The sequence below is a fragment of the Macaca fascicularis genome, chromosome 7 (genome assembly GCF_037993035.2).
Source record: "Macaca fascicularis isolate 582-1 chromosome 7, T2T-MFA8v1.1".
Taxonomy (NCBI): Eukaryota; Metazoa; Chordata; class Mammalia; order Primates; family Cercopithecidae; genus Macaca; species Macaca fascicularis.
In genome coordinates this window covers 139,599,336-139,622,475 of record NC_088381.1, presented here as the reverse complement: position 1 = coordinate 139,622,475, position 23,140 = coordinate 139,599,336, and the positions used below count along the sequence as shown (strand labels likewise).

At 44.6% G+C, this 23,140-nt stretch overlaps 1 protein-coding gene across 50 annotated transcripts in view; it reads right to left on the bottom strand.

Annotated features, from left to right (window-relative positions):
* Positions 1–416: 416 nt before the first annotated feature.
* SIPA1L1 (signal induced proliferation associated 1 like 1) overlaps positions 417–23,140 on the bottom strand; it is a 409,504-nt gene continuing 386,780 nt past the window's right edge. For 40 of the 50 annotated variants that reach the window (XM_065548978.1, XM_073997672.1, XM_073997682.1 and 37 more), the window contains 7 exons: positions 15,823–16,062; positions 14,885–15,050; positions 9,386–9,632; positions 5,685–5,831; positions 4,094–4,208; positions 3,116–3,200; positions 417–2,426 (listed from right to left, as the gene is read on the bottom strand). In XM_065548978.1, the coding sequence (XP_065405050.1) occupies positions 2,283–2,426; positions 3,116–3,200; positions 4,094–4,208; positions 5,685–5,831; positions 9,386–9,632; positions 14,885–15,050; positions 15,823–16,062 (1,144 nt within the window). In that variant the 3' untranslated portion in view covers positions 417–2,282. The remainder of the gene's footprint in view (positions 2,427–3,115; positions 3,201–4,093; positions 4,209–5,684; positions 5,832–9,385; positions 9,633–14,884; positions 15,051–15,822; positions 16,063–23,140) is intronic. The other 10 variants (XM_073997665.1, XM_073997679.1, XM_073997690.1 and 7 more) reach the window with 1 other exon arrangement.

The window sequence follows — 23,140 nt, the reverse complement described above, 5'->3', positions numbered from 1 at the left end:
TTTTTTCAGTAGATTAACTTTTCTAATTATATTTTGCACAGCCTAATATTAACAGGCATTTGTATTCCCTGGGCACACAACATCTGACATTGAGAGCTAGGAGATGCAGCCCAAAAATGTGCTGGTCTCAGAGAATAACAATGTTATGAAAAATCCACGGGTGGATAATGAAGAGGAAGCTAATTATGAAGTGCTCTGCAAATATCAAATCATAAGCAGAGAAGGCAAAATAGTAATTATCTATCGACATGTGGACAGAGTAAAAAAGTTTATTAACATTCTAAAAAGGACAGAAATTTTCAAGAATCATCATTAGTGTTAATAAAGCTTGATGAAAAAATTCGGATGCAAGGAGGGTCAGTGAGTTATTGGGTGGTCTTTCAAGTAAGCAAACCTCAAGCAATAATACCAAAGCGTTTTAAAAGAGCGTTTAAAATGAATTTTATTCTTTGAATTTTACAAGTAGTCTTTAGAGGCTTCAAACAAGAACTCTGTTGCAAAACTCTAATAAATAGCTTGCCCCAAGTCCCCAAACAAAATGTAAAATGAAATGAGAACTAAACTCAGAAGGATAAGCAAGACTTCAGAATGCTTGGATGTTAGCAATATTTCTCATTTACAAAGAGGTATCAGGCAATGTACAATCTCCTTCATACAAGTCAAAGAGAGAAAGAGACAGACGATTGAAATCTTTACAAAGCACTCCGAAATCTTCCTACTTCCATGATAGAAATGTCACCAGAAAAAAAAAATCCCATGGAGAAATCACAATCAAGAATGAAACTGTAGCATAAAAATCTGGTAGTGAAGGTAGCGGGGAGAAGAGAGGAAAATCCATCCTGTTTCTTTCTGGGATGGAGAGAGGAAGGAATTGAGATTCCCTGGGGGAGGGAACTTCCAATCAGATGCCGCTAGAGTGCTGAATGTTCCCTTAGACCAGAGTTGCCACTGAAAGGGCAGAGGGGTCGGTTTAGTGACAGTTACAAAGGCAACAAACAAAGGGGTCTCCTCAGGTCAGTCGACACTGGCCAGCCCCATGTCTCTGTGCTCTACAGCAGCGAGGGCCTTGGAAGAGTGACCCAGGGGCCCGAAGCAGCCTGCGTCACAAGACAGGAAAAATAGCACATCAATAATTTCTGCAGCGGAATCCTTTGGATGGCCATGAAAGGATGCAGAAAATACCGTGCTGAAATTTCACACTGGGACATGCAGATTTCAAAAGCCCATTCTACTATCACAATCATTGCTTCTAACAATCAAGGATTAAAATTCACAAACATTCACTGTTAGCTTTTCCTAGTTACAAATACTGGTGAAGTCTTGCTCTGGAGAGAAAGATTAATTTAGAGATATGGTCATTTTGAGCAAGCTAGAAAAACCAATTGTGCCACATTTTTTAAAACGACGTATACTTTTGACCAAAATGCATTCAAAATGCATACAGATAATAAGGTTTTAGTTTGGGGGCATTCTGAAATCAATTACTGTTTGGAGCCAGGAAGCTGTAAGATAGGTTGATTCCAATTTAGTGGGGCTCAATTAAGCCAAACAAAAAAGAGTCCTGCAGCACAAGTGGGACCATCTTCCTGGGGAAAGGGAGAAGCAGGAAATGACCTCACAATGCAGGACTGAGAAGGGGTGTGGCCTGCAAGCACTGTCAGAGGTGCTCTGGTTTACTGACTTGCTGTTAAATAACCCTGGTCCTGCTGATCTCTGGAGGACAGGTACACACAGCACTAGCTCATGCACGAGTCATTCAAGGGAGGTAGGCATTTTCTCAAAGCAACTCCCTCTCCAGGCATTTTAGGGAAGAAGGTAAGGAAATATCCCTCTCTACTCCCCAAACAAGTTATAAAAACATTCTTTTTCTAGGAATAATGACATTTGTTAGAATAACAAGGGAAAGCTTGGGTTACCTGAAGTTGATAAGAAAGCTGATGGGAATAGAGGCAGATGGGCCAGGGGGCGCCCTGGTCCAAGGCCCAGTTTCTTCTTAAATACATAACAGATAAAGATATTGTGCAAAAAAATAAAGACATTCACATTTTAGCAGTTAAACTTTTACTGTTTAAAATTTTTATTTACTTTTTTTGTTTTTCTTTTCTACAAAAGGCAGGTGATGATTGTTGATCTGCAACTATTGTGTTGTGCACTCCCCGAAAAGGGGCAGAGTAGGAAGCCAGGGAAGGTGCTCTGAGGATGCTTTCTATGGAAGGAAAAGGGCTGCAGGACACTCACTGGAGGGAGTGTCCGGGCCCTTCTCCTGTCCTCCTCAGCCTTCCCTAGCTCATGTCTATGGTGTTGAAGACCCATTCCGTGAACTTCTTCAGCTTGTCCGAGGCGTTCTGGGACTCTTCCTGTAGCCTCAGGTTGTCCTCTCGCAGGTGCTGCACCTCCGCCTGAAGGTGGGCTTTGTCTTCTTTTTCCTGGGAGGTAGAGTGAAGTAGAAAAGCTAAGAGGTGTGGCCCCACCTTGCCCAGCTCTTCTGAGAAGTAGCTATGGACCTGTTTTGATCTTTTGCCCATTTCTGTTTTTTGTTCCTCCAAACACCTGTCTAAACAGCCTGGTAGCAGGTGCTAAGACACTCTCAGCTCAGGGAACAGGGCTTCTAGAGAGATTCAACCTCGCAGGATTAGCTGTAAGTAATGCTGGAATGTAAGTACATTAATGTGTATTTTAACGTCCTTGTTAGTCAGGATTGTCTTAAATTGTAGACAATTGTTTTGGTGGTTGATGTCTTGGTATAGTCAAGGCCGCCCCAAAAACAAAACATTCAGTTCTTTTGGTGCAAAAGCCCCAATAACACCAACTACATGGGAGTCTGGGCTACCGACACATTACACAAGGAGTGGGGAGGCCGGGAGAGGACCCAGATGGGGCTGGCTGGGGTTCAAAGTTTTTCACAAATTAGTGAACAGTTTTTCTGTACGCCTGACGCCAAACACCTCCTTGCACTGTGTGTTCCGGTGGCAACTGAGATCCCTGCAGCCCCAAACACGTGCAGGCACCAGGAAGACACCCACATCTTATTTCACTACGCTACTTAAAAAGGGCTCTCAAGGTTCAAGGGCAGTTTGCACAGACTGGGCAATTTGCTTTGAGAATACGTGTTTACCTTCTTCAAATCTTCCCGAAGCATCTTCAGCATACCTTCCAGCTGGTCCACTTTAGAAGCCAGAGTGGGAGAGGAATCTTTACTGCTGGGAACAAGAAACAAAAGACCATGTTGGCAGGGGCCTCCATGGCTGGGATTTGTTTTTTTAATCTGAGGAGGCTGTATTTATAAAATGGTTTTCAATGTCAAATTACTCGGTATGGCGACCCAATGAGTATTTTTACTTTACAAAATAAAATGGTAATCTTAAAAAAAGGTAATACAAGCTTGAACTGCAGGAAATCAATAGCTTCCTTTGTTAAAGATGCTGCATCTTCACGACTAAAGAATGAAGCGCAATAGTGAAAATGGTCTCTCTGGCAGCACAAGAGGTACTTTCTGGCAGACATACTTGTCAAACAGTAAAATGATTGCCAGGGAGGCTCTGGGATCTCTAGTGGGCTTTGAAAGAGGAGTTGCTCCCCTGTGTGTGGGAAGGAAGCTGGGGAGCTGATGTGATAGGCAGGTTGTCTCTGGTCCCCAAGTGTGTGGTCTTAGCTACTCATGCAATTGCAGCTAAGGCATCATGCCTACATCTCAAACCACTAGGACTCAGCAAGCGCATGTATAAGCATGACCATCAGCGACACTGTGGAAGATACTGAAAACCCAGACTGCAGGACTACACAGCCCAGACAGCGGGGATACTTAGAGCAAATTCTCTCTCCTACCTGACCCAACCGGTCCTGAGGGCATAAATGTATTATGGCATTAAATAATAATGAATATTTGTCATTATGGCCATATAAGTCATCAAGAATAGTTTAATTATATCTATTATATTTAGTTACAAAGTGTTCTGACTAAAATGTAAAGTGGCTCCGCGGTGATGAGCTTCACTCAGCTATTCCGTGTGGCTTCCATCTCTTCTCCCCACAGCTGCAGTCACTGGCAGGTGTGACACAAGGTACAGAGTGCTGCCCTCGCACGGGGACCAACCTGCTGAAAGGCTTCATCTGGGCCAGAGCCTGGTCCTCCAGCTGATCACTGTTGGATGCAGCACTCAAGGGGCGATGGTTTTCATCACTAGCAGCAAAAAACGAGGCTCTCTGGACTGGAAAGGAGAGAAGAAACCATTGAGTATTTTGGAACCACACCCTGGGCCCTATCTATCAAAGTCAACAAGTGGTCTAGTTGACAGTCATGTCTAGTATTTCCAGTACAGGATGCACTGGAAATCTTATTTCCCAGCTCTCACAGGGAAAAATATGACTGTTTTAGCTGTAAGAGGATTGTACCATTGTAATTTCCCTTTAAAAAACATTTGTGAGTCAATTTCTAGTCCCCCCTCATCACAGTAGCATTCTATGAAATGTTTCTCTGGAAACAGTCCTTGTGCCAAATTTCCAGACCAAGGCTTTCCACTCAGCAATGAAATAAATGCATTCGAGAGCTAGCATTATACTTAAAACTTCTTGAAGTATGTCTTCCACAAGATTCCTGGACACTCTGGTTGGCTTTAACATAAATCCATACCAGCTGTGTTCCAAAACATACCAAGTTAAAATTTAAGCCAAGAAAACTAAATCAAATTTAAAATAATCTCCTATTAAAACCCAAAACTTCTACCATTTGTATATGAAGGAGATTAACCAACAAACTGAAAAATCAAGTTAGAACTAGGTATTTCCATCTGCTAGATAAACAGCATGAAGGTAAAAGCATCCGCTGCTGACCACTCCATGGTTGCCCGACTTACAGGTTCTGTGGCCTAGTAAATTTCCCCCCAAAATTCAAACTTGACTAAATAGCAATTTTCAATTCTCCTAATTAAGAGCAACAACAACAACAAAAACAGAAAAAAAAATCACCTGCTATAATTTTGTAAAGAATAAGAACTATACATTTTAGAAAGATCTTTAAATGTAGAAAAAAGTCAGTCTTCATTCAAAAAACAAAACAAAAAACCCAGCTGCCAATCTTATGTCTACACACACATACCGTACTACTTTTTCTGTTTTCATTACAGCAGACAAGATCAGTACCAGTCTGAGGACCTGCATTTAAGAACTGCCAGCCTAAAGTGAGCACACGGCCAGCAGGCTGGCAAGGAGACAATGCAGACAGACAACGTGCTACTGCACACGGAGACGAGGGAGAACGGCAAGGGAGATGCCCCACATTTGTCAGGACAGGCACGTGGCCAAGCAGGGCAAGCACTGTGACACTTAGCAACAACGTCTTTGCGACGTGATGAAAGATCCTCTCTGGATACGTGTTCTTTTCAGTCAAGGGACAGCTGGGATTCCTCTTCCCACTGCCCTTCCCATATACAGAGGAGGTGAGGCATTCATGTTATGAATCCTGTGGAGGAAACACCAGGTGGCATCTGATTACATAAAACGTGCTTCAGTGTCCAGCTTAGGGTCTGGTCCCTACTGAGTGCTCAGTAACTGGTAGCTCATCTGGTGAGGTACATATGTTGTGTGTCCAGAGAAGTAGAGTGGACGGAGACTGCTCACTCCGCCGGCACCCTGCAGGGTAGCCCTGCAGGATCCTGGGCTGTCCTGTGTGGATTCAGTGGACTCACCCTCGTAGGCTTTGGCAGCATCTACCAGGTTGGACCAATCCAAGTCCGCAGCAGTGTCAGGCAGGGGCATCAGGCCAGGGTCGGGCATAGGCTGCCTGCGGGTCTCCTGGATGTCAGTGAGGGAGCTGTCGGAGGCCGAGAACTCTCCTGCAGGAAAGGAGGAGGAATGAGATGCTTCTTGTGCCTGTGGGAGAGCCACTCAAAACTTACCTGTTTCCTGTTACCACAACAGATTGTAAGCCATTTGTGACTGTTATCAATGTCCAGGTTAGCAGACTGTTAGTGGCTATTCTAAAGCTGACTTGAAATAGGAATGGGCTTCCTCTAGTCTGTCTTCATTTTTTTACAACCTCCCATTCTCTCCCTTCCAGCAGTGAGTCATGGCCAAGTTAGTTTTGCACTGAGGCACTAAGTCTGCTTTTGTGAGAGCTGTCTGTCCACAGCAGGGCCTGGCCAGCACTAGCACCTCCTTTCCCGCAGAGCCAAGGGATTTGGGCCGGGAAGAAGAGGCCTACTTCAACAGAGAGCTGGATTTTACAGCCAGACCAGGGATGTTTCTTCCTATTAGAGGGGACAATAGGGCTTATTTTTTAAAATTTTTTTATTTTTTGAGACAGAGTCTCACTCTGTAGCCCAGTCTGGAGTGCAGTGGCACAATCTCGGCTCATTGCAACCTCCGCCTCCCAGGTTCAAGCAATTCTCCTGCCTCAGCCTCCCAAGTAGCTAGGACTAAAGGTATGTACCACCATGCCCAGCTAATTTTTGTATTTTTAGTAGAGATGGGGTTTCACTATGTTGGCTAGGCTGGTCTTGAATTCCTGACCTCGTCGTGATCCACCTGCCTCAGCCTCCCAAAGTGCTAGGATTACAGGCGTGAGCCACTGCACCCAGTTTAATAGGGTTTGTTTTTATCTGGCCTGGGAGTGGTACGGGACAGAAGGCCCATGCCTGCCCTGTCTGCTATTCAGGGGCAGCCCACTGGGTTCCATGGTCAAAGGTGTCCAAGGGGGTGTGAGGGGCAAATCAAGGGATGTGAGTGTGCTGGGTTACTCAGACAGAGCTAAGACAGGAAGGTGATTTTACTGGTGGAACTGGTATTATTCTTCCCAAAGATGCAGTCATCACATGAGCTATTCTTTGGATCAATTTTGGGTTGCAGCAGTCTAACATCCCAAGCTCTTCCTAAGGGGACAATTTATTGAATATAAATATTAAACCACTGTAACAACAAACTGACATATTAACAACTAAGCTCTGCTTAGCCTGGGGCAGGGAGGACTGGGCAGAGTGAGCCACCCTGAACACTGAAGGCAGCTCCTACTGCTCCGGTTAATGCAGGCAGATAACAGGAAGGGTGGCTGTTGGGGTCCAGGGAAAATGTTGCTCATGACATAAAAATGTGCTCAGTAGGCAGAAGCTGGGTGGAAGCGAGGGCAGAGCAAACCACTCCACGAGAAGGAGCACCCTTGGAAGGTGACTGCAACACTCAGGTCCATGCAAACACAAAGTTAAGCTAAACGCTCAGCTAGAATACTTAAGTGACTCCAGAAAGATCTGTTTCCCAGGAGTTAAAGAGTTTCATGTATTAGCCAGGCGAGGTGGCGGGCGCCTGTAGTCCCAGCTACTCGGGAGGCTGAGGCAGGAGAATGGCGTAAACCCGGGAGGCGGAGCTTGCAGTGAGCTGAGATCCGGCCACTGCACTCCAGCCTGGGCGACAAGGCGAGACTCCGTCTCAAAAAAAAAAAAAAAAAAGAGTTTCATGTATTATGACAGCCCGGTAAGCCAGTGTATTAAGTGCTTTGTTTTCCCTTTCAAATTACAAAAAGAACTTCTCTGAAGTACAGCTGCTGGTTATTACTGTGCTTAAAATTAGCAAAATTATGAGTAAATGGAAGTTAACAAATACTGCAAGATAGTAAACGTTAAGTTCTACTTAAATGTGCTCCCACCAAGGGTAAGTAGGAGGAACAGATAATTCTGTAACTCACAACCCTTCTGCCCTTTTATCTCTGGGGCCCGACTTTCCATGTGGGGGATGAAAGAAGTCACCCTTCCTCATTCCCCAAACACATTTCAGTGGAAGTCACCAAGCAAGGTAGGGCTGAGGGATCAGCCCAATGAGGACTGCTTGGTTAGGATGTGAAATCACTGCACCTGCTATCTTATTCAGGAAAACAAGAAAAGCTGATGGGAAGGGCCTCAGAGAGGGCTGCCTGTTCCTTCCCTTCCACTGTGGACTCACATGGGCACTTTAGTCCCAGGACTCCTCGTCTGGACAATGACCATGTGTGGGAGGCAGATTTCTGGGCTGCTCTTTTGGAATGTAGGCTTCTACGACTCAGGGCCTACTCTGACATGACACATGCAGAGAAGACTTCACGAAGGGGTTACACCTTTACACTGCAAAGGCAAAATTAGAAGTACAGGGAAATAAGAGAGCAATCAAAGTAAGGCAGGAATAATGGAATTCAGGGAAGACTGACCCTGATGTAGGGAGAGAAGGAGAGAAAAAGGTTAGGGACAGGAGGTCACTACCACAAGGCTTATTCTGGAGTTTGATGATAAAAAGTGGTCATTTCATGTGCCAACCTTGGTTCATTGGAGGTGACTTCCTGGAGCAAAGAGAACCCAGATATAAGCTGCAGGTGGATGGGGGAGGAAGCAGGGGAAGCTGGCATGAGCCTTGTGTGATGCCTGCCGGGGCGAGCAGGGTGGGTGGGCCTGTGCTGCTGAGCAGTGAGTAGGACGGAGACATGGAGGAACATTCATGAGCGTGGGCTGAGAGCTCAAAAATAAGGCAGCAAAAGCAAGAGATGTAAAGAAATTACTGTTCCAGAGAAGCAGCAGAAGGAAAAGAAACGTGGGTATGAATGGACACCAGAGATATAAAAGCTGCAGCAGAGTTCGCAGAAGGAAAAAGGACAGAAGGGAGGAAGGGTGAGAGCAGTGCATCTGGTAAATGATCAGGAACACTGGTTCCATGACAGGCATCTGCTGTGCTGGGCCACAGCTATGAGGGGAGGTGTAGAGCCCTGGAATGGGGTGGACAGAGACAGGAAAAAGGGAAAAACCAAATTTTAAATCCTGAGTCCCAGAACATGGCCCTTAATAAAACTGGGATCTAGCTGGGTCACAAAGCAAACAAGGCATATGTGGACCAGGTGCAAGAACATGGAGGTACCCATTATCCACAGGCCTTTTCCTTACATAATGCTTGCCTGCTCACTGCATGAATAAATCAATGAGTCAACAAATGAGTGGTTGACACCACAGGCAATTTCCTTACAGCCTGGGAAAGACTGAGAGCAATGGCAAGTCTGGGTTCTTACGGTGGCTATAGGAAGCAGTGGATACAACTCTCTAAGAAATAACTAATCTAGTGCTAGCCAAATTTGCTCAATCAAAACAGCAGCTGGCATGGTTGCTAAGAATACCAATTCCCAGACTACTCTTTTGGAGATTCAAATTCAGGAGGTCTTGGGTCCAGTGTGGGAATCTGTTACTTCTAGCAAGCATCCTGGGTGACTGTGGTGGTCTGGGATTACAGGAGAGAGAGGGCAAATGACGAAGGGGCGGGTGAGCTGAGACCATCTGAGCATGGATACAGGACCCCTCTCTGAGCACACCGAGTGGCAGCCACGTCTGGGAACACTGACCATCATCAACAGGGCTGTCCAGGCTGCAGCTGAAAGACCACTTACCATGCAGCGATTTCATTCCTAAGGTGTAAGAAGGCCTCCTCAATGGGAGTGACTTGGGGAGAGAAGGGTACGTGCTACTGAAGAGGACATCGTTGGGCAGGGCTTGGTCCAGAAGTGATGCCCTGGAGGTGAAAAAGTGCTCCCTCTGGCTACTGTAAATGCTCTCGTCCGACAGTGTTCTGTGCAAGGCCCGCCGTGAGGTGGGGGTGCTGGGGAAAGGAGACTGAGGAGAGGAGAGTGCGTGGAACTGAAAAACAGGATCGAGACAAAAGAAAGTCAATTTTCTGGTTCAGATCCCTGAGACCAAGGTTGGGGGAGGGTGGGATAACCAAGTTACTGGTTCAGATACACCCCCAGCAAGGAAGCTTCAGGGCCCACTGTCTATTTCTACATCCTCAAGGAGCTAACCCAAGAGTTCCTGGTCGTTATTGCTTAGTCTGGCACGCTGCCTGCAGCCTGTCGGTGCTCCATACGTGATTCAGGTATGTGATTAAGTGGATTTATCAAGATCATGTGTGGTTAAAAACAAGACTTTAGGATCAGACAAATGTGACTTTTATTTAAATCCTGTGTCTCTCACCAAATCATACAATCTCTCTGAGCCTAATTCCTCGTTTGTACAATGGGAGCACAAAACCTCTCGGGATTACCACAGGGATTAAACAAAACGCTGGACTGAGCACAATGGCGGGTGTCAGTGGCACGAAGAAATGGTGTTATGGCCCCTGGGGGAACAGAGAGCCACAGTGCTAGGAGGGTGTCCTGATAAGCTTGTCAGATGATAACACGCTTGCTGGGCAACAAGGGTATTTGATCATCAAAATATTTTAACTCACATAGCAGGTAGCTCTTGATTACTAACTTATACCAACTGAATCTATCAAGGTAGATACATTTCATGAGTTTTGGAGAAAGTTTATTTTTTGAAGATGCATTTCTATTCATGAAGTAAGAATAGGGTAGGCTGGGCATGGTGGCTCATGCCTGTAATCCTAGCACTTTGGGAGGTCAAGGTGGGCAGATCACTTGAGGTCAGGAGTTCAAGACCAGCCTGGCCAACATGGTGAAACCCCATCTCTACTAAAAATGCAAAAATTACCCAGCCGTGGTGGTGTGCACCTGTAATCCCAGCTACTTGGGGGCTGAGACAGGAAAATCGCTTGAACCCAGGAGGCGGAGGTTGCTGTGAGCCATGACTGCGCCACTGACCTCCAGCCTGGGCAACAGAGTGAGACTCTGTCTCAAAAAATAAAGAAAGAATAGGGAAGTCATCTTTATAAATAACAAATAACTATATATTTATTTATACGTGACAAATAGTTCCAGATGTATCTCTTATTGACATCTTTTGCCTTTGTGACCAAATCTGATTTTACTTGAGATTTTTTCTGCAAATAGCAAGCTTCTGAGAATCCCTTGCACTGAGAACAGCAGACACATTAAAAATAGCAACCTGAAAGGCAACAGAACGTTTGACCCATGAACAATAAAGTCATTCTGATTCAGTTCCTCTTGGGCCACTGTCTGCGTCGATAGGGAAAATGATGTGGAGAACAGGTAAAGACGTGAGGAGGCTGTCACCACTGGTTGAAAGCCACCCTGGGACTTCCCATGATACTTTGAAGGGGCAGACAGAGAATGATTTAGCAAATGCTCCATTTAGTGGGCTGAAATACACAGTGGATACACAGGGCCTACCATGCTTCCACTCAACTAGCCAGGGGTGAACCAGGTCCAAGCTACCCTCAATGTGGTATGCACAGCTGCTGCATAAATACCAAAAGATTATTAATCAAACACATTGTTAATACATCCAAGGTGTGACCAACTGGGTAAAAATTATGTTCACTTTAAAAAAATTCATGATGAATTAAATCCAAAGTACATATGTACTTGTCTAGAAACTAAATTGCTGTGATAAATGCTTTGAGAGAGAGAACTTGGAATGAAAGTGACAATTTCCCTTCTCTTTTTGTGGAGAAGAGTGAGCATTAGAGCCATTATATGGCTTGCTAACTGTAATTTTCTTAAAAAATAAAACCAGATTAAAACCAAAACCAAAAAAACATCTCCACCTGCAACATTCTAGGACTATCACATAAGGCTCCTGCCTGCCAGGTCAGATCTCAGATTTCGGTATGGAAAAACTGCTGCTAAATAGTTTTCAGCACCCCTGGTTTTAGTAAAGGGATTTCCTTTCCAGTATCCCCACCCTGACAGTTTTACAGGTGTGAAATCCTCCGCCAATTCTAGTTTCAGCCTCTTTGGGAAACGTTAATATGCTTCAAGGCCATGAACAGCTACCTTGAAGAGCTTCTTTAAGCAGTGTGCCCTGTGAAAAGCTAAAACACCCTGCACTGAAGGGAGGCAGGGCAGGAAGCAGAGGAAGCAACCTACCCCAAAGGTGTTCTGCTCATTCATTAAAAGGTAGGAGAACACAGCCTTGTCCGAGAATGTTGGGATGGCCCCTCGCCCCATCCTCTTCAACTTCAGTCTTAAAGGTTTACAGAACTATCTGCTTCCCAAGAGCAGCCCCTGCCTGCCTTGCAGGTTGTACCTGGGATCGCTCAGGAGCGCTGCCCGGTGTTACCAGCCCTTGGGAAAGAATCATAGTGGAGTGGGATGGCACTGGAAGTGGGATCACACCTGGAAGGGATTTCAGAGGACATTCGAGAAGGGGGCTGGTTCTAACTTGTGCTCCAAGGAGGCCCTAAAGGTTCCTTATAGCGCCACTGCTATGGAGAGGTTCAAGTGGGACCCAGGAGTCCAGGCCATCCCATCCCTCCCATAAGAGAAACTCTGCTGTCTGAATTCTATATAATGGGGTTCCATGTGTGATTAAAAAAAAAAAAAAGGCTTCCTGAGCTTTAAGACTGGTTGGGCACCACTGATCTCCTCTGGTCCTCTATCTCACAGTTGAGGAACGGGGCCTGGAGAAGTGACGTTTTGCTTCATGCCAGTCTCCTGTTCTCTCATTCTTTTCAGTGCCCCTGGTTATTAGTGACATGTGTCACCTGCACTGACAAGAAGCTTCTCCTAAATACTGGAGCCACATGAAGCCTCCTCCTTTGGTATATACCTGAGAGCACTGGCACAGAACAACTGTCTGTTCACTTGTCAGACTGTATGCCACCCTTGGGGAAAATAAGGTTATCCCATCTCTGCTTGCCAGTGAGGTTTCTTAGAGTGCTGCAGCTCTGCCACTGTTCTTGAGGTCCTTGCTCTCCTGGCAAATGAGACTGGGAGTGACCCTGCCACTCAATATTAACAAAAGCTCATAGGTAGCACTGGCTATCCAGGAAAACCAATGTGGCACAAGAGTGGCTTCGGAGTGTCACAGCCCAAAGCTGGCCATGACACCTAGTATCCTGAAGTCTGAGGCAGTGGTTTGGAGCCTTGAGCCAGGAGTGGCCTGGAAGACCTATCAAGGGCATGCCAGCCTTACTGACACAGCAGAGCCTCCATCATTCAGATGACGACTCTCAGAAGACAAAGGGAGCTAAGCTAACTCATCTGAAACTAAACCTGCTCAAATAAGATGAAACTGGAGAGAGAAAACCTGAGCCTATTCCCAGTTCTTGCTCACTGTGATGGTTTAGCCAGCACAAGCACTTTCTTCACAGAGTCTCACAGTAATACAGTCACAACATAAAGAAAGCACACTCCTGTTTCAAATAGGAATGCTAAAGTAATTCATTTTGGAAATAAAAGCCAAGACCTGGAATAAGGACAAAATCAAACATTTGCCTTCAATTATTTCTACTGCGTAAGTAAATCAAAAGAATGAAGGCTCCGAGCTTGCCCCTTGCCAAAAATGTTAAACTAGGAGTTGGAAGAAAAACTCCACTCAGGGCAGGTTTTATTTCCCTTTAACCTCAAAAGAAAAATCTGAAATAATTTTTATTTTGAAACTGGTACTGAAACATTTTAATATACCTCTTTGGGTTTTGATGGATAAAGAAAGAAGTTTCAAGCACTATCTTTTGCAAGGTTGCTAAGGAAACCATTTGTGCCCTGAATGATGAGTCAGAACTGTTAAGTGCTGGCTTATGAGACGGAAATTACAGAAATCAAGAGTGGCTACATCTGTACAATGATTTATTAACATAAATCATGTTAAGAAATCATTTATTTCTCGACGAAACTCTAGAGTGGTCCTTGGGGGTACATTCAGTTCCTATCAATGTTGAGTTTTTAGGTTTGGGGGTTTATCTGGTTTGTCTGGGGAGATGCGCGCGCGCGCGCGCGCGCACACACACACACACACACACACACACACACACACACACACACACACATACACACAGACACATGGTGCTGGGGAAGCCTGAGGGCGACAGCCCCACACAGCTGCTCCACCCGCCATGCCTCTTGCACTCTGATCACAGCATGAAGCTGGTGTGTGGTTTAGGAAATATTCTAGCTTCCACTTCAATCAATTCAATTCTCAAGGTCCTTCTTAAAGCTTTCTAGTCTCTTCAAATAGACTACAAATCATCCACCTAAGAACCTAGAGAACAGAAAACTTCAACGTTTGCAGCCATAACCTTTCTGGGGGTGCACTCCCTTCTGCTAGGAGACCCAGAAGACCTCAGACAGAAATACCTATACTCAGAGTGACATAAATTCAGGCCCAGCTCAATAAACACCTATTCCAATCCTCAGGGGTGTTAGACTCCACACTTTATAGAACAAGAAAGGAGAGAGCCTTAAGTGAGTTTCCAAAGGTCCTACAAGCTGAGACAAGTACACAAACCTTTCCACGTGGTCACATAAAGGTCTAGGTGACACACAAACATACACGCTGGACAGGTAATCAGGACTTGGTGCAGAGAGACTGGGTTTTAGAGAAGACATTTACAGTCTGGAATTCTGAGATAAAATAGAAGGCTTTATGAAGTCAAGAGAGTTTGGAAAGTTCTGAAGGTGTGTGGGTAGACTTAGATTGCTGGACTGAAGCAGCAGCTGCACGTTTACTTTTGGGGGTGTGGCGATGAGAGTGACTGTCTATCAGGCAGTTTCTCTGAGTGAAGAGAATACCGTATGTGGCCAGTAGGTTTGCTGGACAGGGTCAGGAGCAAACGGGGCCATTTCTGAGAAGAGGAGGACCCTCTGGACAGAAGACAGTAAAACCCTTGTGGAAAATGTTCTAGCTTTCCATAGGAGCCACAGGTGTCTCTGCACAGTTTCCAAGAAGTCATATCGCCTAAGTGATGTTAAGGGAATCATGCACTCTGAGCAGGATACAGCAGAAGAATAAACAGCTGTAGGGGTAGGACCATGTTAATAGAAACCATGACTAATGAGACGTGGCTGCAAGGACAGAGCATTGTCAAACACTGTGGACCAGTTATTAGGGAAATGGGATGATAGCAGGAAGTGAGACTCAGTGAAGAGCAGCCAGTAACCGACACTTTCTGGAAAGCGTGACTACGGTTAACAGCCCCATCATGTCTGGCTTGTTTCTAATTGCCATCTACCCTGAGCTCTGTCTTGTACCTTAAAACTCTTCTGTGATTCAGGAGTTGGGCTTTCAAGGTCGATTAGTTTCTTTAGATCTTCTTCAATGGTGGACTTGGAGGTTGGCTTAGGAGATGCCCGGAGGTCTCTGGTTGAGGCACGCAGCCTGGTGTGGGCTATTTCATTGCCATCACTCTGATGACGCCTGGAAAAAAAGGGAAGAGATGATAGATACCAACTCAACAAGGTTGGCTCAAGGGCACGATAGGTTCTAAAGAATGTAAGTCAATAGAGAAATATTATGTGGAGAAACAGATAATTACTTCTGCTTATATCAGAATCTACTCATATAAACGCTTACTGAAGAAATAAAACCAATTTGAAACACAAAATAAAATCTGATGAATAAGTCACTCTTTTCAAGAAAGCTATTAGTTTTTCTAAGCCAAAATTAGCAACAGGTTTACTAAAAGACCACAAGGTATACATCCAAAATGCAACCTTTGCACAAATGAAAACAAAATAATTGAATGAATCATTTAATGTTTTGCTGTACTACCTTGTCAAAAAGTCCTTTATTTTCAGGGGTACTCACTCACTTTCTAATATTCCCTCTGGTGCCTACTGGCCTAGTTAAGAACTACATGGGAAGGCTGTGATTAATATAATCAAAGGGACTAGTATGGTCTTAGCACCAGAGGGGCAATTATTCTGAAGTGTATCCTTCAAACACACTCCTTTTGAGATCTAAGATTCTCAAATCCTAACATTTTGCAATACATCTTGTTTAAGGAACGAGGCAGAGAAATAATTTAAGAAAATATTACTTACGAAAAAACATAATAATCCCACCAACAGACCAACTCCTCCCAACCCCCTAGCCTGGTCTCTTTTGTTTTAAGAGATTACTCCAAGGCTTTCTATTCTCCATCATGTTAAAAGCAAGCCACCAGCAAGGGAAGCAAAATAACTCTTACTTTCTCGTGTCCATAAATCCCACGGAGTTTATGGTTCCTTCAGGTTTTTTCCATCCAATTAGGTACTTGCTAGTAGCGCCCTGGCGAGGGTAAAAACTCCTAGGACCAGAGGAGGAGGAGGAGGAGGAGGAGAAGGACGGTGCGAGCTGTGAGGGGGCGGCTGGATGAAGCTCTTCTTTAGGTGAACTTCGGGCACTGGTGAAAACCACTGGGCTGGCAGAGTGTCGGGAGCTCATGGTACTGAGGAGAAGCAGGGCAAAGACGTGTATCTCAGGATCATTATGTCAGCTATGAAAGTGTTGCCCGGGGTACGGGTGATGGCTGGGTTGAACAACAGTGAATTTTTCATGAACTATTAACAGCGATGGCTGGCTGGCCTTCCTGGCTTTCTCACTATAATTTAAATGTCTGCTCTCAAAATGACAGATGGCTACTAGTGCTTCGTCTGCACTTTAAAAAGTAAAAATACTTAAGACTGTCAGGGACACTTTCAAACACACTGGCACCACTGAAGTTTGTCACAGAAGTTTGGCAGTGGCAAGAGACAGGAGAAAGAGAAGCAAGAGGTCTACCATCTCCATGCCTCTGTCTTGCTTTCTTCACAACTAGGGATTTTGGTGATGCTCTCTAGGACCAAGCTGGGGAGGGGAGAGGAGACTGACAGGGCTATGGCTCTTCAGACTCACATCCAAGGCCAGTGGGCACAGTGAGCGCTCCCTCCCCATGGCAGCTGGCATTCATATTGGCTCTGGAGCCTGCTCATCAATATATTTGAAACATCAGTTAAAGATTACAAAACTAGGGCTGGGTGCGGTGGCTTATGCCTTAATCCTAGCACTTTGGAAGGCCGAGGTAGGCGGATCATCTAAGGTCACGAGTTTGAGACCAGTCTGACCAACATGGCGAAATCCCGTCTCTAAAAAAATACAAAAATTATCTGGGCATGGTGGTGTGTGCCTGTAATCCCAACTACTCAGGAAGCTGAGGCAGGAGAATCACTTGAACCTGGGAAGTAGAAGTTGTGGTGAGCCAAGATTGCACCACTGCACTCCAGTCTGGGTGACAGAGAGAGACTCCATCTCAAAAATAAAAAAGATAATAAAACTAAAGTCTACATGACTAAAGAGTCCAAAATTTAGGGGTTTCAAGAATTCCAGAACAGAAAAAGGCAGGATTTTCAAAATAAGGTATGAGAGTTTTAGTTAACTAAAACTCATATAAACGTAGAAGGCCTTTAACTGTAGGATTTTCATACTTCCTGCCCAGTGGTCTCACAGGACCACACTATTTGAGCCTTTCTGAGTTCTCCAGCATGGGGTGAAACCAAAGATGGCTGACTCTTGCTACAACAGACTTTCAGTTATTTTTACTTGAGGTTTAATTAATAGTATGTGGTCCCAAAGCATTCCTCAATGGCACTTTCATTTGCCAAAAACGAATGGTCCTGACCTAAATAAAGTATGGACTTTAGTTAATAATACTGTATCAACATTGACTTGGGGAGGAAGATAACTGAATAGAACCCTCTAACAACTGTCCCTCCACAGGAACACCAACTTGAACAACTATCCACACAATAAAGCGCCTTCATAAGAATCCAAAATCAGGTGAGCGATCACAGTACCTGCTTGTCACATCATATCAAGGGGAAAGAGTCACTGAAGAGGGTGGTAAAGATGATCCTGCATCGCCTACGCCCCCTCCCCCACCCTGGCACAGCAGCTTGGAGAGAGAATCTGTGCACATCAGGGAGGGAGAGGGTGTGGGACTTTGCATCGGAACTCACTGCTGGCCTGTCTCAGCAGAGCACAACACTGAGCAGAATTCTGCTGGCTCCCACGGACAGAGCATTTAGACCTGCTCTGGGTCAGAGGGGAATTCTCAGCCAGAGGGAGGAAGCTGAGTCCCAGCTGGTTCCGCCACCCAATACCGTGCTATCTTCAGGTCTGACCCCGTGCAGTGCCAGCTGTGGTGGCCATGGGAGTGCTTGAATCACCTTCCCCAACTCCAGGCAACCCAGCACAGAGAGAGACTACTTCTGAGAGGGAAGAGAGAAGAGACATTGCTTAGCAACCCAGAGAATTCTCCCTTATTTTGCCCAAACCCATCAAGGCAGCGCCTCTTGGAGTTGGTGAGAGTTAAAGCGTTCCTGGACTGAGGGCGCCCCCTGGTGCTGATACATCTACAGTGATCACAAGCTTAGATCACAATAGTCCTATCTGAATACATGGAAAGCCTTCTCCGGAAGAACCAGTATAAACAAGCCCAGGCTGCCAAAATTGGAATAAATACCTAACTCTTCAATGCCCAGACACTGATGAATGTACACAGGCATCAGGAACATCCAGGAAGACATAACTCCATCAAATGAACCAAATAAGGCACCAGTGATCAATCCCAGAGTGACGCAGAATTCAGACAGAGAATTCAAAATACCTGTCCTTAAGCAAGTTCAATAAACTTCAAGATATCACAGAGAAGGAATTCTGAATTCTATCAAAAATTTAACAAAGAGATGGAAATAGTAATTTAAAAATCAAGCAGAATTTCTGGAGTTGAAAAATTGAATTGACAAACTGAAAAATGTACCAGCTTCTCAACAGTGGAATTGATCAAGCAGAAGGAAGAACTAGTGAGCTCAAAGACAGGCTACATGAAAATACACAGTCACAGGAGAAAAAAGAAAAAAGAATAAAAAAGAATGAAACATGCCTACAAGAGCTAGAAAATAGACTCAAATGGGTAAATTTGTTTTTCTTTTCTTTTTTTTTTTTTTGAGAGTCTCCACCCAGGCTGGAGTGCAGTGGCACTATCTTGGCTCACTGCAATCTCCGCTGCCAGGTTTTCTGCTTCAGCCTCCTAAGTAGCTGTGATTACAGGCACCTGCCACCACGCCCGGCTAATTTTTGTATTTTTAGTGGAGACAGGGTTTCACCATGTTGGCCAAGATGGTCTCAAACTCCTGACCTCAGGTGATCTGCCAGCCTTGGCCTCACAAAAAGATAAGGATTACAAGCGTGAGTCACCGTGCCCGTACTGTCAAAGGGGTAAACCTAAGAGTTATTGGCCCTAAAGAGGATGTAGAGAGAGAAAGAGATCGGGGCACAAAGTTTATTCAAAAGAATAATGAACATTTCCAAACCTGGAGAAAGATATAAATACCCAGGTACAAGAAGGTCACAGAACTCCAAAAGGGTCCAACCCAAATAACACTACTTCAAGCATATATTAATCAAACTCTCAAAGGTCAAGGATAAAGAAAGGATATCTGAAAGCAGCAAGAAAAAAGAAGCAAATAACACAAAAAGGAGCTCCAATACATCTGGCAGCAAACTACTTGGTGGAAACCTTATAGGCCCACAGAGTGTGGGATAACATACTTAAAGTGCTGAAGGAATACTGATTCTCAAGCTATAACAAATGTACTACACTAATGTAAGATGACGCCAACAGGGGAAACTTGGTGAGGGGTTTATGCGAACTCTGTCTTTGCAACTTTTCTGTAAATCTGAAACTATTTTGATATTAAAAAGTCCCACAATAGGCCAGGTGCAGTGTCTCATGCCCGTAATCCCACGACTTTGGGGGCTGAGGCGGGCAGATCACCTGAGGTCAGGAATTTGAGACCAGCCTGGCCAACATGATGAAACCCTGTCTTTACTAAAAACACAAAAATAGCTGGGTGTGGTGGCACATACCTGTAGTCCCAGCTACTTGGGAGGCTAAGCCAGGAGAATCGCTTGAACCTGCGAGGCAGAAGTTCCAGGGAGCCTAGATCAATAAACACTGGTGCTCAACATCATCAGTTACCAGGAAAATGCAAATTAAAACCACAATGAAGGACCACTACACACCTACCAGAATGGCTACATTAAAAAGACTTATAATATCAAGTGCCAGAAAGGATGTGAAGCACTAGAGCTCTCATACACTGCTGGCTGGAGTGCTACTTGTTACCACCACTTTGGAAAACTAGTTCAGAGGCTCTACTAAGTTGAACATACGTATATTCTTGACATGGCTATTGTATTCCTAGAAACTCAAAAGAAACACATATGTCTGTGTACCAAAGGACATGTACAAGAATTCTTAGTATCGGCTGGGTGCAGTGACTCACACCTGCAATGCCAGCACTTTGGGAGGCTGAGGTGGACAGATTACTTGAGCTCAGGAGTTTGAGACTAGCCTGGGCAACATGGCAAAACCCTGTTTCTATAAAAAATAAAAAAATCAGCCAGGTGTGGTGGTGTGTGCCTGTAGACCCAGCTACTTGGGGGGCTGAGGTGGGAGGATTGCTGAAGCTCAGGATGTCGAGGCCGCAGTGAGCCAAGTTCACACCACTATACTCCAGCCTGGGTGACAAAATGAGACTCTATCTCAAAAAAATAAAAGAAGAGGAAAAAGAAAAAACAAAGATTCTGAATATCCCAAATTGGAAACAATCCAAATATTCATCAACAGTAGAGTGGATAAATAAGCCGCTATATTCTCACACTGTAAATATAATATAGCAATGGGGATAAGCTAATGTTACCTGCAACACATGGATAAAGCTTAGCAACATAATGTTGACTTAAAGACGCAGGACACAAATTAATACACATAGTATGATTCCATTTATATTCAGTCCCAAAACAGACAAAATAAAGCTATGATTTTCTTAATTTTTGTTTTTGAGACAGGGTCTTGCTCCGTCGCTCAGGCTAGAGTGCAGTGGTGCAACCATAGCTCACTATAGCCTCAGACTCCTGGGCTCAAGGGATCCTTCCACCTTAGCCCGCCAAGTAGTCAGGACTACAAGTGCGCATTGCCACACCTGGCTTACACATGTATTCTTAAAAGGATAACTGGTTAAATAAGATCAACCCCAATTCCGGTTTTATCTATGAACACAATGGGCTGACGCTAGCTCCCAGGTGTGAAATGCCAGTGCACTTCTTTTCACTAGTGGTTATAACTGAGACAGCCCCACTTAACAATTGATTAGATTTAAGCACAAAGGTATGAGAGAAACAAATGAACAATCCACCGGTATGGCTTTCTTCTTTAACGCACACAACTCAGAGCATGACATTGTGCACTTTCGTACACATGGCCTCTAATTCAGTGGGCCTGTCAGCATCACCTGGGAGCTCTTCTAAAGCATACTTTCTTGTGTTCCAATCCTAGATACTTAATTTAGTAAAGGAGGAATGATGCCTGGAAGATTAGGTAAAATATCCTCCAAGTGTTCACAGCAGCTGAGGCCTACTGCTCACTCACATCCAGCTGAATTATACACACTGTTATGACGGTCAAAATCCAGTTCCATATTGTCTAGATGAAGAAGGTGAAGTCATGGTAGCAGTGTTTCTCAGGCCACAGAACGTGGCCACCTGTATGTACTGATGCAACTGGGGAATCCTGGGCTTGTGTTATATCTTCCGGAGCCCCAGAAATCTGTATTTTAACACACTTCCAAAGTATTCTCATGTTTTTTTGGGTTGAAGAAATACTGCATTAGCCCCTCAACTCCTCCCACTCTAAAATGAGTCTGTCTCTGGGCACAGCTGTGGGTGGGCTCCTTGCAGCTGACCGACCGACCCACTGGCCTGAGACTGCATCAAGGGATGTGCACCTATGCACTTCGCCTAAGAATCTCTGACGTGGATTAAATTACAATACAACTAACATGAAGCTATCAGCTTCATACTTTTTAAGGGGAGCTGTGTGACTGGGCCCTTTCATTATCCTGGAAATTTCATGTTAATTTAATAGGTTTCAATTTCATTTTACTCAGAGAGTTAAATCTCTTCATAGGAATTACATAAGAAGGGAATGAACCAATAATATCTAACAAAAAAGCATTAGATATAACAGGAAATAATAACTGCAATATCTATACTTCTCTCAATGTATAAGAAGTGAGTTTAACTGAGTATGGTCAAATTGGAATCACTAGAAATGTACTCAAGGTGTCTCTAAATTCTACATGAAGAAACTACTAACTTTAATTTTTCTATAAGCTATAGGGCATTTCTCCTTTCCTAAAAAGGAACAACCTTAGATTCTGTTTGGCCATGTCAGGATGTTAATTTTGAAAAGGAAGAGAGGATACACAAGTACATGATACCCCATGTAAAAGAGGCCGGGTGCAGTGGCTCATACCTGTAATCCCAGTACTTTGGGAGGCCGAGGTGGGCAGATCACGAGGTCAGGAGATCAAGACCATCCTGGCCAACGAGGTGAAACCCCTCTCTACTAAAATACAAAAAATTAGCCAGGTGTGATGGCATGCACCTGTAGTCCGAGCTACTCGGGAGGCTGGGAGGCTGAGGCAGGGGAATTGCTTGAACCTAGGAGGCAAAGGTTGCAGTGAGACAAGATCACGCTACTGCACTCCAGCATGGCGACAGAGCGAGACTGTTTCAAAAAGAAAGAAAGAAAGACAGACAGACAGACAGACAGAAAGAAAGAAAGAAAGAAAGAAAAGAGAGAGAGAAAGAAAGAAAGAAAAAGAAAGAAAGGAAGAAAGAGAGAGAAAGAAAGAAAGAAAGAAAAAGAAAGAAAGAAAAGAAAGAAAAGAAAGAAAGAAAAGAAAAGAAAGAAAGAAAGAAAGAAAGAAAGAAAGAAAGAAAGAAAGAAAGAGGCAATGAGGTCACCGAGGATCTGGGACAGCCTGAATCTGTCCAAACTTCTTATCTTGACCTGACGCTCAAATGAAACCATGGACCACATGTGCTGCAATCTGTTGATTTTACATTCCCAGCTATGGCAAAGCTTTATAGGAGGGGATGCTAGATGACCAATCTGCAAAAAAGATGCTACTCTCAGCGGGTGCTGCTTTACAAGGAGGACCTACATCTATTTGCTGACTTTGCCAAGCGATGAGCCACCCAGGATTGGGAAGCCTGAATGTCATCAATCAAGGCCCTGAGTGCTGAACCTATGAGGCCTGAGGAGACCATTATGAATTCCTGCATCGTCACTGAGACCATCATATCCTGTGAAAAACATCTGCCAGCCACTGTCTGGGCTGTAGAAAGCTGCTGATGGGAAAACTTGGAGTCATCTACTATTTAGGCATGGCAAGGGGGTTTCAGACAAGCTTGGCATGCTAAAGATGATATTTTCAGGAAGCGGAGAGCAGCAATTAGTCACCTGTCAAATGGCTGTGGCAAAATCTGGGCAAAGGCTGAATGCTGGTCTAATACCAAGGGGAGGAGAGCTGATCGGGTTTCCTGTGATTGCTTGTACAAATAACAAGCCTTTGGGTGACAGATAATGTGGAGGATAATGATTAAGGAGGACTCCTCCCACGGTGTTCAGCACTAGCCAA